Source organism: Chelonus insularis, unplaced genomic scaffold (genome assembly GCF_013357705.1).
Source record: "Chelonus insularis isolate UGA/USDA-ARS -01 unplaced genomic scaffold, ASM1335770v1 contig_93_pilon, whole genome shotgun sequence".
In the NCBI taxonomy this organism is placed as follows: domain Eukaryota; kingdom Metazoa; phylum Arthropoda; class Insecta; order Hymenoptera; family Braconidae; genus Chelonus; species Chelonus insularis.
The window spans coordinates 1,513,454-1,534,308 of NW_023276782.1; the positions used below are offsets into that span (position 1 = coordinate 1,513,454).

The 20,855-nt window shown below is 30.1% G+C and overlaps 4 protein-coding genes across 17 annotated transcripts; 2 read left to right on the forward strand and 2 right to left on the reverse strand.

Annotated features, from left to right (window-relative positions):
• Positions 1-2,072: 2,072 nt before the first annotated feature.
• Cog4 (conserved oligomeric Golgi complex subunit 4) lies at positions 2,073-4,874 on the forward strand. The gene is made up of 5 exons (XM_035092126.1): positions 2,073-2,109; positions 2,211-2,420; positions 2,479-2,676; positions 2,755-4,458; positions 4,534-4,874. The coding sequence occupies exons 2-5, from the start codon at positions 2,358-2,360 to the stop codon at positions 4,789-4,791; spliced, it is 2,223 nt and encodes a 740-aa protein (XP_034948017.1). The 5' UTR covers positions 2,073-2,109; positions 2,211-2,357; the 3' UTR covers positions 4,792-4,874.
• On the reverse strand, positions 4,504-8,720 carry CycY (cyclin Y). 2 transcript variants are annotated; one of them, XM_035092128.1, is made up of 6 exons: positions 8,311-8,720; positions 8,071-8,242; positions 7,745-8,001; positions 7,436-7,656; positions 7,082-7,368; positions 4,504-7,011 (listed from the first exon to the last, which is right to left on the reverse strand). In XM_035092128.1, the coding sequence occupies exons 3-6, from the start codon at positions 7,974-7,976 to the stop codon at positions 6,723-6,725; spliced, it is 1,029 nt and encodes a 342-aa protein (XP_034948019.1). In that variant the 5' UTR covers positions 7,977-8,001; positions 8,071-8,242; positions 8,311-8,720; the 3' UTR covers positions 4,504-6,722. The 2 variants fall into 2 exon arrangements, with proteins under 2 accessions (XP_034948019.1, XP_034948018.1); XM_035092127.1 differs by having other exon boundaries at positions 7,745-8,242.
• Positions 8,721-9,345: 625 nt separating this feature from the next.
• Positions 9,346-14,265, forward strand: Rab5 (RAS oncogene family member Rab5). 10 transcript variants are annotated; one of them, XR_004691007.1, is made up of 7 exons: positions 9,689-9,894; positions 11,239-11,407; positions 11,521-11,672; positions 11,759-11,975; positions 12,258-12,407; positions 12,522-13,828; positions 13,936-14,265. XR_004691007.1 is itself a non-coding variant. In XM_035092236.1 (6 exons), exons 2-5 carry the CDS (start codon positions 11,245-11,247, stop codon positions 12,368-12,370), a joined length of 645 nt encoding a protein of 214 aa, XP_034948127.1. In that variant the 5' UTR covers positions 9,346-9,641; positions 11,239-11,244; the 3' UTR covers positions 12,371-12,407; positions 12,522-13,887. The 10 variants fall into 10 exon arrangements, 9 of the variants coding, with proteins under 9 accessions (XP_034948127.1, XP_034948135.1, XP_034948129.1 ...); XM_035092236.1 differs by lacking the exons at positions 9,689-9,894; positions 13,936-14,265 and adding an exon at positions 9,346-9,641 and having other exon boundaries at positions 12,522-13,887; XM_035092244.1 differs by lacking the exon at positions 13,936-14,265 and having other exon boundaries at positions 9,687-9,894; positions 12,258-12,382; positions 12,522-13,889.
• Positions 14,266-15,556: 1,291 nt separating this feature from the next.
• LOC118072457 (uncharacterized protein PFB0145c-like) lies at positions 15,557-20,686 on the reverse strand. Of its 4 annotated transcripts, none has more exons than XM_035092346.1 (14): positions 19,830-20,686; positions 19,559-19,755; positions 19,455-19,467; positions 19,033-19,112; positions 18,815-18,956; positions 18,528-18,746; positions 18,186-18,359; positions 17,756-17,812; positions 17,617-17,673; positions 16,908-17,531; positions 16,496-16,813; positions 16,332-16,415; positions 16,057-16,119; positions 15,557-15,969 (listed from the first exon to the last, which is right to left on the reverse strand). In XM_035092346.1, the coding sequence occupies exons 1-14, from the start codon at positions 20,181-20,183 to the stop codon at positions 15,799-15,801; spliced, it is 2,553 nt and encodes an 850-aa protein (XP_034948237.1). In that variant the 5' UTR covers positions 20,184-20,686; the 3' UTR covers positions 15,557-15,798. The 4 variants fall into 4 exon arrangements, with proteins under 4 accessions (XP_034948237.1, XP_034948235.1, XP_034948236.1 ...); XM_035092344.1 differs by having other exon boundaries at positions 15,560-15,969; positions 19,455-19,470; positions 19,830-20,684; XM_035092345.1 differs by having other exon boundaries at positions 15,561-15,969; positions 18,528-18,743; positions 19,455-19,470; positions 19,830-20,683.
• Positions 20,687-20,855: the final 169 nt, after the last annotated feature.

The following is a 20,855-nucleotide window of genomic DNA, read 5'->3' on the forward strand; positions in this document are numbered from 1 at the left end:
AATGTATGTATGTATCTATTGGTATTCGTTCAGAACTGTATTAATAAATTTGATTCCATAATTATTTGTTTTCTAATAAAAACACAAGATGTCATAAATAATAGGCATTTTACCTAATAAAAATCGAATATATGCAGGACGAGAAGGCTAAAAAATGAATTATTTTCAGTGATATAAAAGGATCATTCTTATGAACATTGTATTGTATTAACTACTGGAGCATTAGTGTTTTGTTGATTATTTCCAAAGTTTAAAACTATTAATTAAAAAAATTAATTACCTAGCTTATCAACAATTAAATAAACTTATCATTTCAATAACTACTAATAATACTCGATCATCGACCAAGCCTTTAACATTTTACAAATAAAAAACAATCAATATGTGATTTACTATTAACATATTTGATAAAATTAATAATTTATTGTAAAAATTTTTTATTAACAAAGTGAAATTATTCTTACATCTCAATGAAATGTTTTTTGATGCTTTTTGATGTGCATTTAATAATAATTTACTACTATTTGCAATGCATCGATATTAATTTTTCTCTTCGTGTGTGATATTGAAAATATAAAAGGGGTTTTTTAGAAAATTCCGAACAGAAATTTCTATAAAATCTTAAAGAAATCTATATTTCTCTTTCCACAGCACTCATTTGAAAAATTCACCTAGAAAAATTTTCTGATTGGGTGCTAATTTCTTTTGAACAGGTAGTGGGAATAGAACGAGGGTTGCGGGAGGTATACACCGGACCAAGGATTCTGCAGGGGTCATACGTCCTTTGACACTTGCCAGTGATACGTGACGACACTTGACTCGATCGTGAATTTCTTGAACAAGATGGCGAACTTTAGAAGCATTGGAGATTTTTCAACGAGCGAACTCGAGATGGAGATCGAAGAGTTCCATTGGACACACAAACCGCTGATGACATCGACACCAAAGCGGGATTGTATATCAACTCCAAAAAGTGAAGTGCCCGTACGCAGACAGTTATTCTCGAAAGACGACGAGGAAAAAAAACCCGAGATTGTCAACGAGAATCAACATCTACTGGTTGTTGATGAAGTTCCTGAAGCGGTTTGTGAAGTTGTTGTCGAATATAATTCTGAAGTTGAACAGACAACCTTTGTGTCAAGTAGCTCCTGGACAACAATTTCCGAAGAAACAATTACTAGCAATAGTAACTAGTTGCAAATCAGAAAAACCAATGGCCCTTTTCAGGGCCGACAAATTATTCTGACGTAGGTTCTCCAAGAACAATACATTTTTATGTAACTTTATTTTGTTTTTAGATGCGACGTTTTAAACGAACCATCTTCACACTATATTATTAATCATAACTCAATAAAAATTATATGATTCTTAGAAGAATTATCATCTTTGATTCATGAAACGTATACAGCTGCGAGATAAAAACATGATAGTACTACAGTGCTTCTACTCTTTAAGAAAAAAGATAATACCAGCAAATATGAACATGTTACAGAATTAATTTCATCAGTTTAATTTTAATTTGTGAAAAATTTAGATTTAAATTTAGATTTCAATATCGGTACCCATAAAAAACAAATTAAAAAATTCCTTCACCCTTAAAATCGCAAAAATACTTTGCAAACTGCCAAAAAAAGTGTGACTTTTGTCTTTTTTTGCAATTTCAAGGGTTAAGGTATTTTTTTTCTCGTTCTTTATGGAGTTGTATGTGTAGCTTAGATTCTGAGGTATCTTAAACGTCCCTGAAAAGCATTTTTGGAACCACCAATACAGAAAATCCATTCCGAAACTCTCACAATACGGTATAACCTTACATTCGGACAATTTTTTCACGAGTCATAGAGGTCGAATGTCAGCGGGTAGATTATTTTTTGTTGACTCTTTCCCTGATTATATTCAGAACTAAACTGGCTTTGAATTATTATAATGAAAGTAATAGAGACCACAAATCTTATCTCTTTTCTTTTTCAAATTACGAGGCGCGGCTAAAATAAATTGGTGCAGCGCCATCGCTCGATGGGTTCACAAAAACTTCAGTTGTGACCTGAGAATACCGACATGTTGACCGAAACTCCGTTCGGATTTTTAACACGGCATTAGACTTCTATACTGGTCTCTCTTCTGTGATATTATGTTATAGTTAATATACAATTGTTGGAAATGCATTAAAAATGTCTCTAATGTAATGTAATTTATTATCTGTTTGTCTGTAGGCATAAATAATATGTGCTCTTTTTGATTGAAGCTGTTATACATTGTTCTATGCACTTTTGACATTTCAAAAAATTCGTCCTGCAAATAAATTCAAAGATTTGATTATATATTTTTATGTTAAAAATATTAAACTTAGTTCAATAGAGATGGATATCCAAGTGACGGAAGAAAATTTAGTGGAAATTTATAAACAACTGGACGAATCTGAGGTAAGAAAATTGAACCATAGAAAATGTAATACATGTCTCTATTATTGATGTTTTTTAGCTGAATGTTAATAAAAAATTGGAACAAATGCTTCAACGATACTGTTACATTGAAGCTAAACTCCAGAGCATCAAAAAAATTTTGCCTAATGTTGTTATAATTCGTTCTGAGGGCGAAACCTTTCGAGATACCATTGAAAAAACAAATAGGTTAGCTGAAACCGTCAGTGCCAAAGTCCGGAAATTAGATCTAGCAAGGGTAATAAATGCATTAAAACATTATGATTTTCAAAATAAATAATCACAATTTATATTTTATTTCTTTAAATAATTTCAGAGTCGAGTTTGTGAGTGTCAGAGTAGAGTACATGACATTCTCGATCTCCAATTATGTTCTGAAGGTGTAGCAACAGCATTAAAAAATGAAGATTACGAGCAAGGTGCTGCTCATGTTCGACGATATCTATCGATGGACCAAGAATTATTAGAACGAACGGCAGATGATGTCTCAGAAGATCGTGTCACTATTGCTGGTTCATTAGCAACTTTAAAACAAGCTGCTTTTCAACTACGTACAGTAGTAGCTAAAAAATTTGATGAAGCTGTAAAGCAAGAAGATTTGGCGTCAGTAGAAAGATTTTTCAAAATTTTTCCTCTGTTAGGAATGCACGACGAAGGACTGAGTAAATTCTGTTTATATTTGTGTACTAAACTTCAAGAAACTGCTCATAAAAATCTGCGATCAGCTGTTGAAATTAAAAGTAATGATGAAAGAGCAGCAGTTGTATATGCTGATACTTTAACACTGTTATTTGAAGGCATTGCAAGAATAATTGAAGTTCATCAACCAATTATTGAAACGTACTATGGTCCAGGCAAGCTATTAAAAAGTATAAGTATCTTACAGGAAGAATGCGATCGTCAAATCAAAAGAATTCTTTCAGAGTTTATGAAAAATAGAAACATAGGCAAAAAAGTCCAAGCAATTAATGAATACAGCCGTAAACAAAATATAGATAAGATGGATCCTAAATCTTTAGATTTTTTGATAGAAGAATTAACTCTAATGCATTTACGTGCCGAACTATATATTAGATTTTTGAGGCGAAGAGTTGTGAATGATGTAAATGTAGCTACAGCAGAAGAAAATCAACGTTCACAACAAATCAAAGAATTCGAATCTATGATTAAAAATTCTGAATTATCACATGCAATGCAAGAAATTTTAGGAGCTTATTTAGCATTTGAAAGATACTTTTTGGAAGAGAGTGTGAATAAAGCTTTGGGAATGGACACTTTGGAACAGCATCAGCAAACTTCTAGCATGGTAGATGATGTATTTTATATTGTGAAAAAATGTATTAGAAGAGCAATATCTAGTTGGAGTGTTGATGGAGTTTGTGCTGTGGTGAATATGGCTTGTGGAATTCTTGAGGGAGATTTTTCAAATCGACTAAAATCTCGACTTCGTCAAGGATATCCAGCAGGATATTTAGATCTTGCACAAGCATATAATGCTTTACAAACTAGTATTCAACAGGGCCGTCTTCAAACTTCAGATACAGAATATGCTAGATTAATGTTTCTAGCTTATTTAAATAATACCGATGTTAGTATTGAGTATGTTGAGACTCTCAGCAAAAGTTTAGTAGCAGAAATTGATAATGCATTCCCTCAAATGCAACAGAAGGATAGAGATAAGATTGATAGTTGTTTAGCGGGAATGAAAGGTGTTACAAGCACACTAAGATCAGTAATTGATTATGGAATGGAACAGTTGAGGTCAAGTGCAGTAAAACCGAGGATCACTCCTTGGGTAGATGCATTCCTTTCGATTAATCATCAACTGAACGAAGATGAATTACTAAGGTACGAAACAGATGAACCATTTGTACAAACTTTAGTCATGAATCTGGAAGGTTTATTGCAAGCTTTTAAAGATAGTTTAACAGCATCCAATTACGATGCATTAATTGGAATACTTACATCAGAAATGACAACACGCTTAGAAAAAGTTATGCTAAAATCAACATTTAATAGGGTATGATAATTGATAAATATAAATAACAAGAAATATGACTCTGTATGATGATAATAAAATGTATATATTTTACAGGCTGGTGGACTCATTTTAGACAAAGAAATCAGGTCGTTAGCAGGTTATTTAGCTGCTGCAACTTCTTGGTCAGTACGAGACAAGTTTGCGAGACTTATGCAAATTGCAACAATTTTAAGTGTAGAAAAAGTTGAAGAGTTAGCTGATTATTGTGGTAGTGATGCTATCGCGTGGCGTTTAACTCCAGCAGAAGTGCGTAAAATTGCAGCATTAAGGACGGATTTACGTCCTGATGATATAAAAAGACTTAAATTGTAAAATACATTCTATAGATATAAGTACAAATATTTTTATTGACCATTCAGTGGTCTTTAACTAAAATAAAAACCCTTATATCAACATTGGCGTAATTTTATCAATTATCCACAATTAATTATGCATACATTAGTTACCAGCTAATAAACTGTTGCGTTTAATAATAATAATAATGATAATAATATTTTTTACAGTAGAACCTCGAACTGTTGATCTATTTCGGGACTGTTGTAAGAGATTGAGAATAATATAAAAGTATATGGTTTAATAGAACTTTGTATTCAAAAAAGATATGTGTTACAAAATAAGTAGATAATCGTATGATAATTTCGAATTACGTCAAAACAGTGCTGAGCAAAGCAAGAGTGAATGAGTGAAATACAAAACCTACATTTATTTTTTTTATAATTCTCACTTTCTCTTTGTTTTAATGAAATCAAAGTCTGCGCGACTTTGAATCAAGGGCATTTAAGATTAAAAATACTATAAAAATTAACAGAATGTGTAAAAAATCGAGAGTGAAACAATTCGAGGTTTTATTGTATAAAGAAATTGAGGCAAATGCAAGATGCATAATGCTTTGGGACTTTTTGCTTTTCCCTCTTTTTCTTTTTTTTCTAATCTCAATGATACTAATGGACGTCTAGTAAATTGTCACATACACACGCGAATATTCAATGACTCAAGGTAAAAGAAGGCATTCTCTTAATCGCTTATGTTAAGAAATTGTCTTATAAAAATATATAGAGAGTAGGGCTTTATTAGTCCCGTTCGTCCGAGGATGGAGCAATGCATTAGATATTTAATAGCAAAATTACTTTCAATATTTTCTTTTCAAAAATTGTAAGATATATAATCGCATTAAGCTGTTAGCGTATACAAGGAGTAAGTTAGCGAGATCAAACTGACGTTAATTTAAAAATAAATAATCTATTCATTCATTGTTTACTTTAAAATTAAAAATTAATACCATTTACCCACATATTTTGGTTGTGTCGTCATAAGTATTTTTAAAAACAATTGAAAACCACCCTCATTTACTAATTATTTTTTAAATTGTAATTCATTATTAATTAATTGACTAAAAAATATAAAATTTCATTATTAATCATGATGATTTCATGGGCAATACCATCATCAATAATATTATCCTGAAAAGATAACATCACGCTGACTTATTATCAAAATTGTCAGCTAATTTGTTACACATTCACACAACAAATTTAGACCTACAGACGAATGGGTCTATCACGATCTATCACGTACATTGTGTTTGGCTATTTTCCTATTGTATCCATCTGGTTATTACCAACATTAAAGGAAGCACCTCAAATTTAAATGACCTCAAAATACATATGTTTGAATCTAAACTAATATGGAATTCTTTCCATTTAGGAACTCTTCATTTCGAAGTACGAAAATATTTTGTACATTATTTGGCGAAGTTTCTATTTAAGCGACAGTGTACATAAGAAAAGATTAATAAATAATCTTAATATCTGATAAAATTTCAAGGTCATTCATGCCGAGGATACTTCTAATAATATAATTATCATCTTCGGACTGCGTAACGTCAATTAAATGTTTGATAAAATTATTAAAAAAGAACAAAAAGACCCTGCACTCTCATCGTACAATCAATTGACGCTTTTCCCATCATTCAAACAATGATTATCATTAAACAATATCGCAGTTTAAAAAATCACACCGGTATGCCTGTCAAACTTATTTTCTGGTAACAAAACACTTTGTCACTCATATCATAATAGAGTCTTTTTCTCTCTACATTTAATAAAACTCTTTTTTCTACGATGGAATGTCAACGTTTTACTACGTTTTGCTTCCTAGTCATCATTTTTCCACGAAGTCCCATCGTCAGAAAATGTGATTCATTCTAAATATCTATATTTATTCACACTTTAGTGTTTGGCATCTTATGAAAGAATGGCGATACTACGTCGTGGACCACCCATACAAACATTGTCCAAACTAGACCATTTTTTTATTCCATTCCTGAGTACTTCAGTTGTAACTTTATCTTCATATACCCTTGACATAGCTTCAAGTTTTTGCGCCTTCTCTTTACTAAGTGGTTCACCTGGGAATGTTAATTCATTAGCTTCAGCTAGAGTACGAAGATCAAAGTAATACTTCGCATATACACTCGATGGAACGTTGATATTAAATTGTAACATTTCTAAAAATTGTCTTTCGAGTTCATTCCTGAAAATCGTCATTAAAATATTCATTAATTATTCTAAACAGAATAAATTAGATAAACTAGTTAACTTACATGTCCTCGACAGTAATATCTTTAAGTATTTGACAATAATCAACATTCCAAACAGCCTGATCATCCCACACTTTGGAGGCTAGAAGAATAGCACCCAAAACAATACGTTTCCAATTGGCAGGTGTAATGTCAATTTCAGCATACGTTAGTAGTCGTTCGAGGTAAACAAGTGTAATGATTGCACATTCCGCAGTCAATTGAGCAGCATTGAATAAAGTCCTCACAAATTTATATATTTGCTTATGTTCAGGATTATGTTTATCATAATCATCAGCTATTCCGTCCCGCTATTTATTCAAATTACCAATAAAATTAATATATTTATTTCTCAACTTGAAAAACAATTTTACTTACTGTAAGTGGATGAAGTTTTTCATCAAAAATGTCTATTTGTCGTTGAGATGTTCGATTTTTTATGTGATAATAAATCGCCAAAGCGACACATTTGACTGTATTTTTTAAATTCGGTTGAGATACAGTGCTGTCATCCAAATATATCGTACTACAACTACTGCTCTTTTTTAGAGGCCTTGTATCTGCGATTTGATGCTGACTTTTTTTTCGTACCATACCGTCTGAAAAAAATATTTTAATTGATTAATTAATAAAATATTAAATTGTTAAATGTTTTAGATTTAAAAATCGAGAAAAAAATTTTCTCACTCTCTATTGCTTGTTTGGAACGTTCCATAAATATTGTTCCAGCACACGGATGCAATGAAGGATCTGAATCCCAATCTTCTGGTTCTCGTTCACTGATGTGTTGTAAATTAGTAACACTAAATTCTCCTTCAGGAAGATGTTCTTCTAATCCCCTGGTCCCACTGTCTCCAGACAAATCTTTTCTGCCCCCTTGAGGACTAGAATAACCACAGCAGCTATTTTTATTACCCATTTTTTTACTCTAATTCGTTTCACACCTTCAAGAAAACAACCAGAGATCTTATTGCTTTTGTAAGTAGATCCAATGTGTGTGAGTTTACTCGTACAATTTATAATGACAGCGTGTAATTGCTGCCGATCGAAGTCGAGTACCGTATCCTTAGATAATGCTCACATGTCGATGATCCATACTTGATACACTCAATCAGCTGATCGAGATGTCTTTATGTTGATTAACGAAGAGGGCTACCATACTCCAATGTCGCGTCTTCATACCGTCTACACGTAATAAGTAGCTCATTAATATTCATCTAGGAAAAGATTATTTTTTATTCCAAAAAAATTACCTTAAGAAAATAATTGCATTATAAGTTCATTTCAATTCAAAAATACGCTGATAATATTTCAACTTTAATTTTTCTTATAAGACCACAAAATTTCAACAAATTCTCCTTCACCGGTTAATGATGTTTTTCATATCACTATTGACATAGATGTCAATTAACTATCAACTGAGAACCTCTGATTGGCATTTGCCGCACCACGAGATACCCTAAACGTTTTTACATCCGCCATTATTTGATTCTTATTACACGTCTTCACTGCGGATGTTCAACTTTAATTCATGTGTATACTCTTGGAAGCAACGTTTAGTGTATGTGGGAATGAATAAAAAATATTATCTAAATACAATAGGGAAGAAGAAAGAGAGAGAGGGTTATTGATACTGTATAAGTTCCAATGCACAAATTGTTTGTTTGTGTGTGTATATTTTATACATATATACACTTCCAGGATTGGTATCCTTTTTCCTTGAAAAAATGAACAGCTAAAAGTTTCCAAAAATCCCTTACAGATGTCTCTGTCACAGGCCGGAAATAATTTTCCGCGGACTTATTCGAATAAATTTATATTCTTTTAATTATTAAATAATTTATTTATAGATATTTATAATTAAACTAATTTCTTTATAAACAAAGTATTTTATATAAAAAAAGATATTTTTACATTTACGGATTTAATCAAACTAATAGCAATTATAAGTTATTATTTGTACGTAACCTAAAATATTAATATTATTGAACAAATAATTACTTGATAATAAGTTTAATAAATATTATTTTGAACTTTGGACACATACGTACGTAATAAAAAATGATTTATTGAATTAAATTGAAGCAAAAAAAAACTTAATTCGATCATTATCTAACTAGCGCAGTAAGGTTAAAATTGTTGCTGAAACATGGTTGAACTAAATAAATTGACATTGACTCACGAATTTTTATTGAAACATGGTTGCAACTGCCAGTGTCTGTTTCTAAGAATTTTGTATCAAATGAAAATTAACCGCCACGGGAAGTAGTGTAGACGTATTTCCGTTATACTCGAATGAAGTTGCGTTGTGGCATTGGTTACGAATCGTGACGATTCTTTTCACTGTCCATGGGACGTACTGGTACCACTTGAACCTTATAAAAAAAATAAGTAGAAAATATCAACAGTCCAAAAAGATAAAAGTGATAATTAAGTGAACCTGTTTAAAACTAAGCAGTGATAGTCAGATACATCGATCATTAAACAGGATACAAGTGAAATCAAAGAAGAAAAACATCAATCCTGGAACGGTGGAGTGAGTGAGAAAGAAGAAGCGTAATCTGTCAGTGGGAGTGAGACTACGGTGAGTTTTTGGAGTCTACAGAGGGGAACAGGGAATGGTACAGAATGTTGTCGGCCATGTTAGCAGGGATGGGAAGGCAGCAGTGTGGAGGGTGCGCTGATTGAAACAACCAGGAGTAGTATAGTGAATAGAGTACTGATACCATAGATACCATCAGAAGAGCAGGCAATTGTGTGTGTTTGCATTTAAAAATCTTGCGCGAGACAATTATCTCGCGAAGCCATTCCATCGCATCCTTCATCAAAACTTCTCGGTAAATTTTCGCTGGACTAAGAAAAAGGATAGAGGATGAAGAAAGACAGACAACAGAACGAGAAGCGCGTTCTATAGCTCTTCCGCGTTTTCATTACGGGGATAAGAAAGAAGTAGGAGAAATATTCTCATCCTCTTCCTTTTTTCTTTTCTTTATTCTAGTTCTCTTTTGTGCTGGTTGTGCATACGTGGTGTCCTGTGATTTTTTTCACCCCGGCAAGCATAAAGTGGCGCAGTTGTGTATAACCAATTTAAAGTGTCGTCATTGTTGAAGAGTAAAGACAGAGAAGAAAAATATACGCATTACTAGCGTACATACAAGTGTCAGTCACGCTAACTCGTGAGTCACACGTCTGTCGATCTTCTTTTTCTTTATGTTTCATTTTTTCTCTCACTCGTTTTTGTCTATCACTCTGCTCAATGTTGCAGTTTTAAATATTCCTCAATTTTTCCTTGTTCAAAGTACCATAAGTTGATGAAATTCACTTTTTAAGTTGAGTCGATTTCTATACCGGGAACTAAGTCGTTCATGCCATCTGTCTAAATCAGTCTCGCTGCGATAAGACGACGTTTCTCCAATGTGCTAATGTTTTCAGCGTGAATACATGCGGTTGTGATTTTATTTCTCGAATACATTGCGAATGTGAGTATTTGTAGATACATGTAGTGTTGCACTAGATCGGGTCATCATTGTGGGGGAGCTAGCGTTTCACAGGACGCCCTGAAGAAGGGGCGGCGGCGCGACGATCGGGTAACGACGGCGACGTCGGCGTCGTCAACGGGTGGTTTAAGTGGAGGAAGTGGAGCAAGAGGGGCTACTTGAGTAAATGAAATGTCATAAAACGTATACATACACTTTTCCTCTGTACTCTTTTTACTTTTTTGTGCTTCAATATTCTCAAAAGTTATAACATTTCTTCAAAATCATTTTTATCATCATACATTTCATTTATTTTTAAGTAAGTTCTCACAATCCTGACAGTAAAAAGTTCATTTACTTTATTCAGCAGTCTTTGTTCTTACATTTCTTATGGCTCCATGTCATACATGGACGTCTAACGATCGTGTTTAGCTATGTGAGAGAAGCAGAACCCCGTGACTTGAGAATTTAAAACAATTAAGCGATTATTTTAAACATCGACATAACTCTGTTTATCAGGATTATTGAAATTTGAGATTGTGATGACTGTGTCATTGAAATAGTTGAGATTAGTGCTAATAAAAACATTAATTATATAAATTGATCAATTTTCCTTCATAGTATGTTAATGAGCAAAAGTGTTACACTTGGTAATTGTTGCGATTATTAATTTTTTTTTTACTAAAGTTTCATTTTTCATTTAAGGTTATCATGGCTAACCGGGGCACGGTGGCCCAGAGACCAAACGGTACTCAAGGCAAAATCTGCCAATTCAAATTGGTCTTGCTGGGAGAATCTGCGGTCGGGAAGTCCAGTTTGGTGCTAAGGTTTGTTAAAGGACAATTCCACGAATATCAAGAAAGTACGATAGGAGGTAAATTTACTTCAATTTATTAATGATAGTCATTATCTTATTTTTTGTTTCTTAGTAACATACTTTTATTATTTCATTTATCACTAATTGCATTCTTTTTCATTGTTATTCAGCTGCATTTTTAACACAGACAGTATGTCTGGATGACACGACTGTGAAATTTGAGATTTGGGATACCGCGGGCCAGGAACGTTATCACAGTCTTGCTCCAATGTATTATCGTGGTGCTCAGGCTGCTATTGTTGTATATGACATACAAAATCAAGTATGTATTATCACCTAGATTGTTATCAGTTACAATTGAAAAAAAAAACAATCCCGACAAAAATAAAACTTTATCGAATGTTCTAGGACACATTTACACGAGCGACAAACTGGGTAAAAGAACTTCAACGACAAGCAAGCCCAAGCATAGTAATAGCCCTAGCAGGCAATAAAGCTGATTTGGCAAATAAACGTGTAGTAGATTATGAAGAAGCTCAATCCTATGCAGATGCAAATGGTTTACTGTTCATGGAAACGTCTGCAAAAACTGCCATGAACGTGAATGACATTTTCCTAGCGATCGGTGAGTATTTTTTTAATTATTTTACAAATACACATTAAAAAATCACATCTGGATAGATAATGTTGGCTGGTATCTCATTACATGTGATAGGTGGATAAGTGACACTGCTTGTGCGCGTGTCGTTAAATCCTTGTTTCGTAACGGTGGCAAATGAAGTTCTACGAATTCACGTTATTTTATCGTATTTGTGGCTAAAATTAAACATAATTAGATATATTATTAGATTAATTAATTAATAATTATTTGCAAATTAATGATAAGTACTATAACAAAAATTTTCAGCTAAAAAACTCCCAAAGAATGAGCAATCGGGAAATGCAGGTACAAGTGGTCAAGGTCGTCGATTAGTTGAATCTGAAGGACAGAAAGCTGCGACAAGCAACTGCTGCAAGTGATTGGCCAAATTCGTAGGTGTCGCGCGTCTTCATATCGGTAAAACGTCATATTTTGCAGTGATAAGACATGTCTACGCATGTTGAAAGTTGAATTAACATTGATAGTTATTAAATGAGGACATTTTTTAAATAGCTATCTTTGATATTCCAGATATTTATCTATTGTGTATTTGTCAAGGTGACAAATACTTTGTGTCAACTGGTCCCCATTGAATTCATAAGAGAAGTGAGCATCTGAGAAACATTGAACCACATGGGGTGTGTTGTATTACCGGGCATACGGTGGCAAATTTAACGTAAAAAAATCATAATGGCTGCTGCGATTAACAATAACGTGGATAAGAAATAATCAAGACGACGCCGACAGTTACCGCGACAATTATGACCGATCCATTAGTTAAACGAGACTTTTTAAGTGCAAAATAAAATAACAGAATAAAGAAAAAAATAAGTGTGTGAGTATGCGGCTAAACTCGGGGGTATTTGTGAAAGTAATAATCAGTATGTCACAATGCATCCGACAGCGATAACACCTATTTTGAGTATCGGGTCTGTTGGAAGAGAAAAAAAAGAGGCGATGAGTCCCGTTTGTTATTTTAGTAGTAATGGGCGGTGTTCGTTATAAATATATAAATATTATATAAATACATTATATATTATAAATCATATATATGATATGATTTATGTAAGGATTAATAATTGATGATAATGAAGAGGATGATGGAAATATTACAATTTTATGTGTACGGTAAATAGTTATGAATTGAGAAAAACTTAAAAAAATGAACTTTTTTGGCACGCAACATAAAAACTTGTAAGATAGTAGGGGCCATTCCTGCTGCTATAATTATCATATATATTTTCTTCGTCAGATTGTATCGTGTAATAACAATTATAACTTTAAAGCATATTGTATATTAATTTTATTGATAAATCATGGTAAATTATAAATAATTATACAAAAAAAGCGACAAATCAAGCTTTAAATTTGCTCGATTTGACCGTTTTTAACTCAAAACTTTTTTTAACCAAAATTTAAATTTGTTCAGTTCTTTATTATTATTATTATTTTTTAAGTATCTACTTATGAATTCATATGAAGAGAAAGTATGTTATGTTGAAAATTTTAAACGTTAATTGTTTTTCAAATAGAAGCTGATGATAAACCAACGATTATATTTTAAAGAAAACATTATCTCTATCAAATATTTATTACTCTGTAAATTACCAAGATTTTTGTAGACTTAAAAAAATTCAAGATAATTCAATATTTCAAACCCTAAATGATTCATTATAGCACCTAAATTGTGTATTGAACTATTTCTTACTCATCAAGACATCGTTAAAATTAAAAATCCAATATACATTCAAGCTAAATGATGTTAAACATCTTATTGGTATAATGACTCTTATCACTTCAACACCAAAATCATCGTGTCATTCTGATAAACTTTCCGGGTAAATATTTCTTACAGAAACCAATCACGTTTAAATTTATAAAGTAATCATTGTCATTTATGGTATTTAGTGTTTATCAATTTTTTAAATTAATTTTTCTTTTTAAGGAATTATGAATTAACAACAGATGGTTTTTCTCAAATTATGGGTTTTACTTGCTATTATTTCCTGTTCTATTCCTATTATACTACAAAAGGAACCGTTGATTTATTCTATCAATTATAACTGAATAACATTCACACGACGTAAGTTCATCATTTATATTAATAATTAAAACATTCTATTATCATTTTTTACGCTTGTTGATACCTCAAGTAATTATTTACAAGTTAAAATATTCCGCAGTGAAAGCTTTATCTCTATCAAGTTATTTTTTTTTCTTCATTACCGGAATTTTTTTTTACACAGATTATTTTTTTCTTCACTACTACCAATTCCAAAAACTTTTCTTGTTTAACATTAACATTTAACGAATTATATTTTATTCTTTAATTGATCTTAATTAACATGACAACTGAAAAATTCCACTTCATTATCTCACATCTGACTAATTTTTCTCAGTATAATTTCATTAATATTCATAGCTTTTTTATGGTAAAAAATTGATTTGTTAAATTTTTTATTTATTTTGTTAATATTAACGGTGAAAACATTTCACTTTTGTTCATTCCAGTTAAAAATAATAAGAATTATTGTAGAAAGTTTATTAGAAATTAAATATTAAAAACTTACTTTCTAAAAAATTTCTTTTTTTGTACTAAGTTTCTGAATCTTGCTAATTATTGTCTAGATGAAATTGATTTTTTTCAATAATTTAAACTAAAGAAAATGAGTCATTTTTTATTTTTAATAGCAGAACAGTTTAAAATGAAAGATAACTAAAGATTGACCTACAATAAAATTTCATACTTGTTTTATCTGTAATATTTTAATAATTTAACATACAAGTAATGAAAGAATTTATTATTTAACGAGTTTTATATTATTTTACAAATATGTTTATATTAAATTATCGTTTAAAAAATTATTATATTCTATCAATTAACAATCTTACTCTGCTCAATGGACATTTATAATAGAGTGACATTTGTCAGTTCTAGACAGCATAAAGATTTTATTATCAGTTTGGAGATTTTGGTTTATTTGCTTCTAAAATCCTTACCTTAATCAAAAGATCAAGAGTTTATTTATCATCATTATTTCTGTTCTTCATTAGAGCTCAAACTTTTTATCCTCAATATCAATAAGAGAATTATTATTCTAAAAAGGAAAATTAAAAAATGTTAATTGTTACTAATTATTACTAAGAACTGTAATTATTATTGTATTCTAATTAACTGGTAATCAGCTTTTAATTTGGTTATTTTAACTGACTGTTCTATTAATAACTTCTTTAACAAGTTGATTTCATTATAAAAATTTATGATTATTATCTTCGCATTTTCTAATATAATTGAGCAATCTTGAACTAATTTTTTGTGTTCTATAATTTTTTTCTTTAATAATTTAATCGTTTCTGCCTGTTGAAGTCGCACAGATTGTTCGTATCCAACCGCAAATAAAAAAGCTCTACAAGTGGAGTGTTCACATTCCAACTTCTGCTGTTCTTTAATTCTATGGTTTTCCTCCTGTGAAACGATTAAAATGATGTAATTAAATATTTAATCATTTATTAAATAAGGAAATTTTCTTGAAAAGAAAATGTCGACGATTTTATCTTCTTTTTTTCTATGAGAAAATTATAAAACAATGAAAATTTTTCTCTCATATATGTAATCATGGCAATCATAAATAACACACAACAAAGAGCTGATTATTCTTAATGTCATATTTATCTAACATTTATTTAATTACAATGAAGAATTAGAATCAACAGGAGTACTTCCTAATAATAGAACAGGTACTGAATTATTGTACTCTTAAGATTATAATTAATGTACTTATATCAGTTAATGGGATTTAGTTTAGCTTCAAACGTCATGCACATCATCATTATTGAACACAGTTGGTGTAATTGGACTCCACACGTCACTAACAGCTAGATCGATTCCTGATTTGTGTGGTTGTTGGCGATTTACACTCTTTTTTGCTTGGACGATGGCATTTTGTAAGTGTCGAATTGTTTCCTTTTGCAACGAGTTCTAAAAATTTATGTTGCAATATTTGAAAATTATTATTCTCTCAAAGTATTCAGCTTTTTAGTTTAAAAAATATTTTCAACAACTAACCTGCTCTAATAAATTATTTCGTTCATCGACATATTGATCTATAATAATTGCTTGAGCACCAATCTGTAAAGTTAAAAAACATTACCTTTACTTACCTTTTAGATAACAGTCATGCTAGCTTCATATAATCATATTTCAATTATTTTCAAAATATTTTCATGCGCAATACAATATCACAAAAAATATAATAGTTTTTTTTTCGTAATTAGAAAAAAGAAAAAATGAAGAAAAAGTAATTCAATCGGAAGATTTTATATAGAAGTTATAATTTATACCTTTGCTTGCAAATCCTTCACTTCTCCTTGCGTCATACTAATCGTCTCTTTCTGAATACGAATTATTTCGTCCTTGTGCTCGAGCTATTAGTATTATGAATTAATGATGTTATAATAATTGAACTATCAAGTATAAATTATTCATATATTAATTTTTTACTAACCATTTTGTCCTTCGCATTTATTGTCGATTTTAATTGATCTACTAGAGAATTTCTTCGTGATTCATCTTCATCATACCTAGAATTAATTGCTAATTTTACTTGCTCTAGTCCAGCAAATCTAGATGAATCTTCTTCACGTCTGTATGATGCCTGATGAGTGTTAGTAAAATGTTCAGATTCTTTTTTCTTATTTAAGTACACTATATTTTCAAGAGCGTCTTGCATTTTAGTATGAGCATAGTCCAATTCTTTTTCTAACTTATTGAGCTTTTCCGATTTTTCTGCTGATACCATCTGAGTACAGTGATTTTTTTGAAGCTATAAATAATTTCTATGAGTCAGCTTATTTTCAAATACATAATACTTTAATTTTTTTGATGATAATTATAAAAAAAATAAAAAGAATACGTACAACAATATTTGTATAGTTCTGTAATTCCTTGAGATTTCGTTCAATATTATTAAGTTGATCATAAACTTCATCAAAGATGGTAAGAGTACAATTTTCCTTCGAAATATGAATACCCAAGTTACAAATAACATAATCTACTTCATCAATCAGTCTATTAAGTAATCTATCACAAACTTCTATTTCTGTAGCGGATGTACTACCGCTAGAAATTTCATCACGATCAGTCATTGAACTCATTTTGGCAAGTGTTTCATTAATTTCATTTTTAATATCCTTTAATTTTACTTCTCTTGATATAATTGTATTGTTACTGACAACGTTTTCTTCAATTTGGATTTTCAAATTTTTTATTGCGTTTGACAAATCATCTTTAGTTTTAACAACAACATCATACATTCTTTTAAATGATGTGTGCAAATCAATTAATGATTCCTGTTGGCTGTACAAACCACTCACATAACTGTTAAGTTCTTCTCGTAAGTCTTCAGTCGCTGCTTGTGCTTCAACTGTACAAATTCGGAACTCTTCCATAGAATTAAATTGTTCTTTACTTATTTCTATTAACTTGTTCATTTTTTCATCAATTACTGAATTAGTATGACCGTCATAATGATCATAGGTTTCCTAAATAATAAAATTAGCTACATTAATAATATGAATCATATTGTCTACTACACTTACTGCATGTAGTGAAGAATAAATTCATTACCTCTGTTTTTACTTTCTCAGAGTCCCCATCTGAAACTTCATCACTCCAACTGACCTTCTAAAATAATAATTGGTATAAAATTAAAAAAAAATAGCAACATTATTAATAAAAAAGTTTAGAAATTCTGTGAATAATATACCTGTGATAATGCATTAGAATTAACATAAGCCTTTGATGATCCGTCAGAAGAAGAATTCTGAAACAAATTATTAAATAATAATTTCAAAAATAAAGAACATTGATTAATTTATCACAACTAAATTCATTAATAATAATCAATAATTATCATTATAATTGCAATAAATGAGAAAAGTTATCGACATAAATTTTTTAAATTGTGTTAAGTTACATCTTTAACAAAAATATTACTAGATTCATCATTTTCAGTCTCATGCTTATTATTATCAAGTTTCTCTACAGTTTCTTTAATTATCATATCAGCTTTCTTATTTCTACTTCTGGTCTCTTCTTCTTTATGGAATTCGTTTTTTTTTGATGATCTAGATAACTGGAAGGAAGGAAACAGGTTGATGTAAATGTAGGAAAAAATTAACTAAATCAAATCTTACCAAAGATATCATATTCTTGCGCATTTCTTTGATGATATCAACTTTAAATTGAAGCTGAATTTTCGATTGACGCAGCTGTTCTTCCAAGCTAATTATTTTGTCTTTGAGGGATAGAATTGTGTCATGTTTCTCAGCTACTTCTTGGGTCAAAACTTCTCTAGACTCTTGAGATTCCTACCAATTATAATTACACTTTCATAGAAATTGATTCGATAAAAATTTTCATTGATTAAATAGATAGAGAAATTTGATAAGTGATAGATAAATATTTTTCCGAATATATTAGTGATAAAATGAACGAATTAATAGTCATAATCTTTGTACCATTATTAAATTGTTTACCTTTTCCAAAGCATTTATTTTATTGTTAAGTCGATTTATTTCCAGTTTCTTTTCTTCAAGTTCATTTTTAAATATTAGAATTTTATCGTTTTTCTCTGACAGGAGAGCGATATCATCCGTGCTGGCTGTTTCTTTCTTTTCAAAGTTTTCTTCATTTTTTTCTGTTATTAATTCACTTCTCATAGAATCCAATATTTGAGCAATCTGTACAATCTTCTGCTTTTTAGCCACAATTAAATTAATGATAACTGAAAAATTTATTAATAATGGCTAAGTATTATACTTACATCATTCAAATCATTTGAAGATTGATTTTTTAATTGATGCTTAAGATAATCAAACTTTGAAATAAGTTTTTGTGTTATATCTTCTTTAACCTGCAGTTTTTTATTTAAATAATTCACTTTCTGTTGCAATTGAGATTGATATCTAAAGAATAATGAACGTGAGATTTTTTTCTTTTTTTTCATATAAATGACGTATGTAAATATTTATGGCAACCTACTCTAATGATTTTGATTCACTGTTGTCAAGCGATTGTAATTGTCCCATTGAGAAATCAATTTTTTCACCGTCATCCGCAGTCTATCATTATTAGGATAAAATAAAGACAAATTAATTAACTGATTTATGAATTATTAAAGTTAAATTGGTAAGATTTTAGCCAAAAATTACTGTAAAATTTAATATATTGTGTAAAATGATATAAAATAATTTAAAAAGTAATGTAAAAAATGTAAATTAATATAAAAAAAATTATATCATCGGTAAACAAATATTTTCGAGAGGATAATTTTCAAAATTATAATTGCTTTCACAATCACAAAAGACAATTTGCTCAGGCTTTTTTTCAATTAGAGAATCATCAAATTCTAGTATAAACCGTAATTTCTTGTCAGTATTTTCAGTATTTTGTACTCCATTTACCTGTCTTGATAAGCTGCTAAAAAATAAAAGCAATTTTCGTGATTTATTCTCCAATATATATATTTATATAAAACTTGTTTTTCAACGAGATTATATCAACTTACGTCATTGGAATTGGAATATCCGAAGGTTGTATTTCAAAAAATTGAATTCCATCAAGTCTCCAACGTTTTTCTGCCTCTGCTCTTCTAATTAACTCCAACAAGCCTCTTATATCACTTTGAAGATACGCAATTTTCCGTTGCAAATATTTTTCATCATTTTCTAGTTGAGTTATACGATTAGATAATTCGTTTAAGTTCTGAAACAATAAAAATAATATATTAATTTTAAATAATAAATCTGAAAAGAAATAATTATACAATATCAATTTACATCATGTGATGGCTGGGTATAACGTGTCATATTTTCGGATAAAACATATGATGTTTGCTTCAATTTTTCTTCTAACATTTTCACTCTACAGCAAGCAGCTTGTTCTAATTCTTCAATGGTTCGTACAAGCATTGTATTTTGAGCGTCTAAATCTTCTATCCATTTCATCATAATTTGCATTTTGATTTCGGTTTTATTAGCATCATTAGGATCGATATTTTGTATTTTTTCTTTATATAAATTCTTTAATTCATTAAGAATTTGTAAACTTGATGTTTCATTATCACAGCCATGATCCTCAGTGACATTCACTTCTTCAGGATCATTTGAATTTTTATGTTCAATGTTAGACATGATTTTAAATTATTTATAATTTCTACTTAAGATAAAGTTGAATAAGTAACTATAAAGAGTATTAATTAATTCATGTTTTAGAATGTTTAACTCATTTTATCATGTTTCATTATTTACATCAAAACAAATTTATTTTTGGAGTAAAGGTTAGAAATCAAATTCAAATTTTTGATCAACGTAATTGGTTAGTAAAAGTAAATAAATTAAACCGGAAGTTACGAGTAATGTAAGTTGATAATGTTACTATAATTATCAATTTTTTAATAAATAATAATATCAATAAAAACACACACACAACACTGTAGAGAATGGCAAGTTTTATTTCTGTAATTAATCACACGGCGACGCTTGTGTCGATTTTACTTTTTTCCCTTTTTTTTTATTACTGATAAAATAAATGGTTTTATTTGAACATATTCAATACTGTTGTTAAACAATACGATAATATTAATTAACAGCATTATCAGTATTACAATGAGTTTCCACAGTTTTTACCGTAATCATAGGTATGACGAATGTTAGATACTAAGTAACTTTTCATCAGTATGAATTATAACTATAAACTTTGTAAATTAATATCTAATAATATCATTTATGAGTGAAAATTATTTTTTAAATAGACGTTTAGTATGTTGATAAATTTTACTTTATTATAAAAACATTCATTCTTAA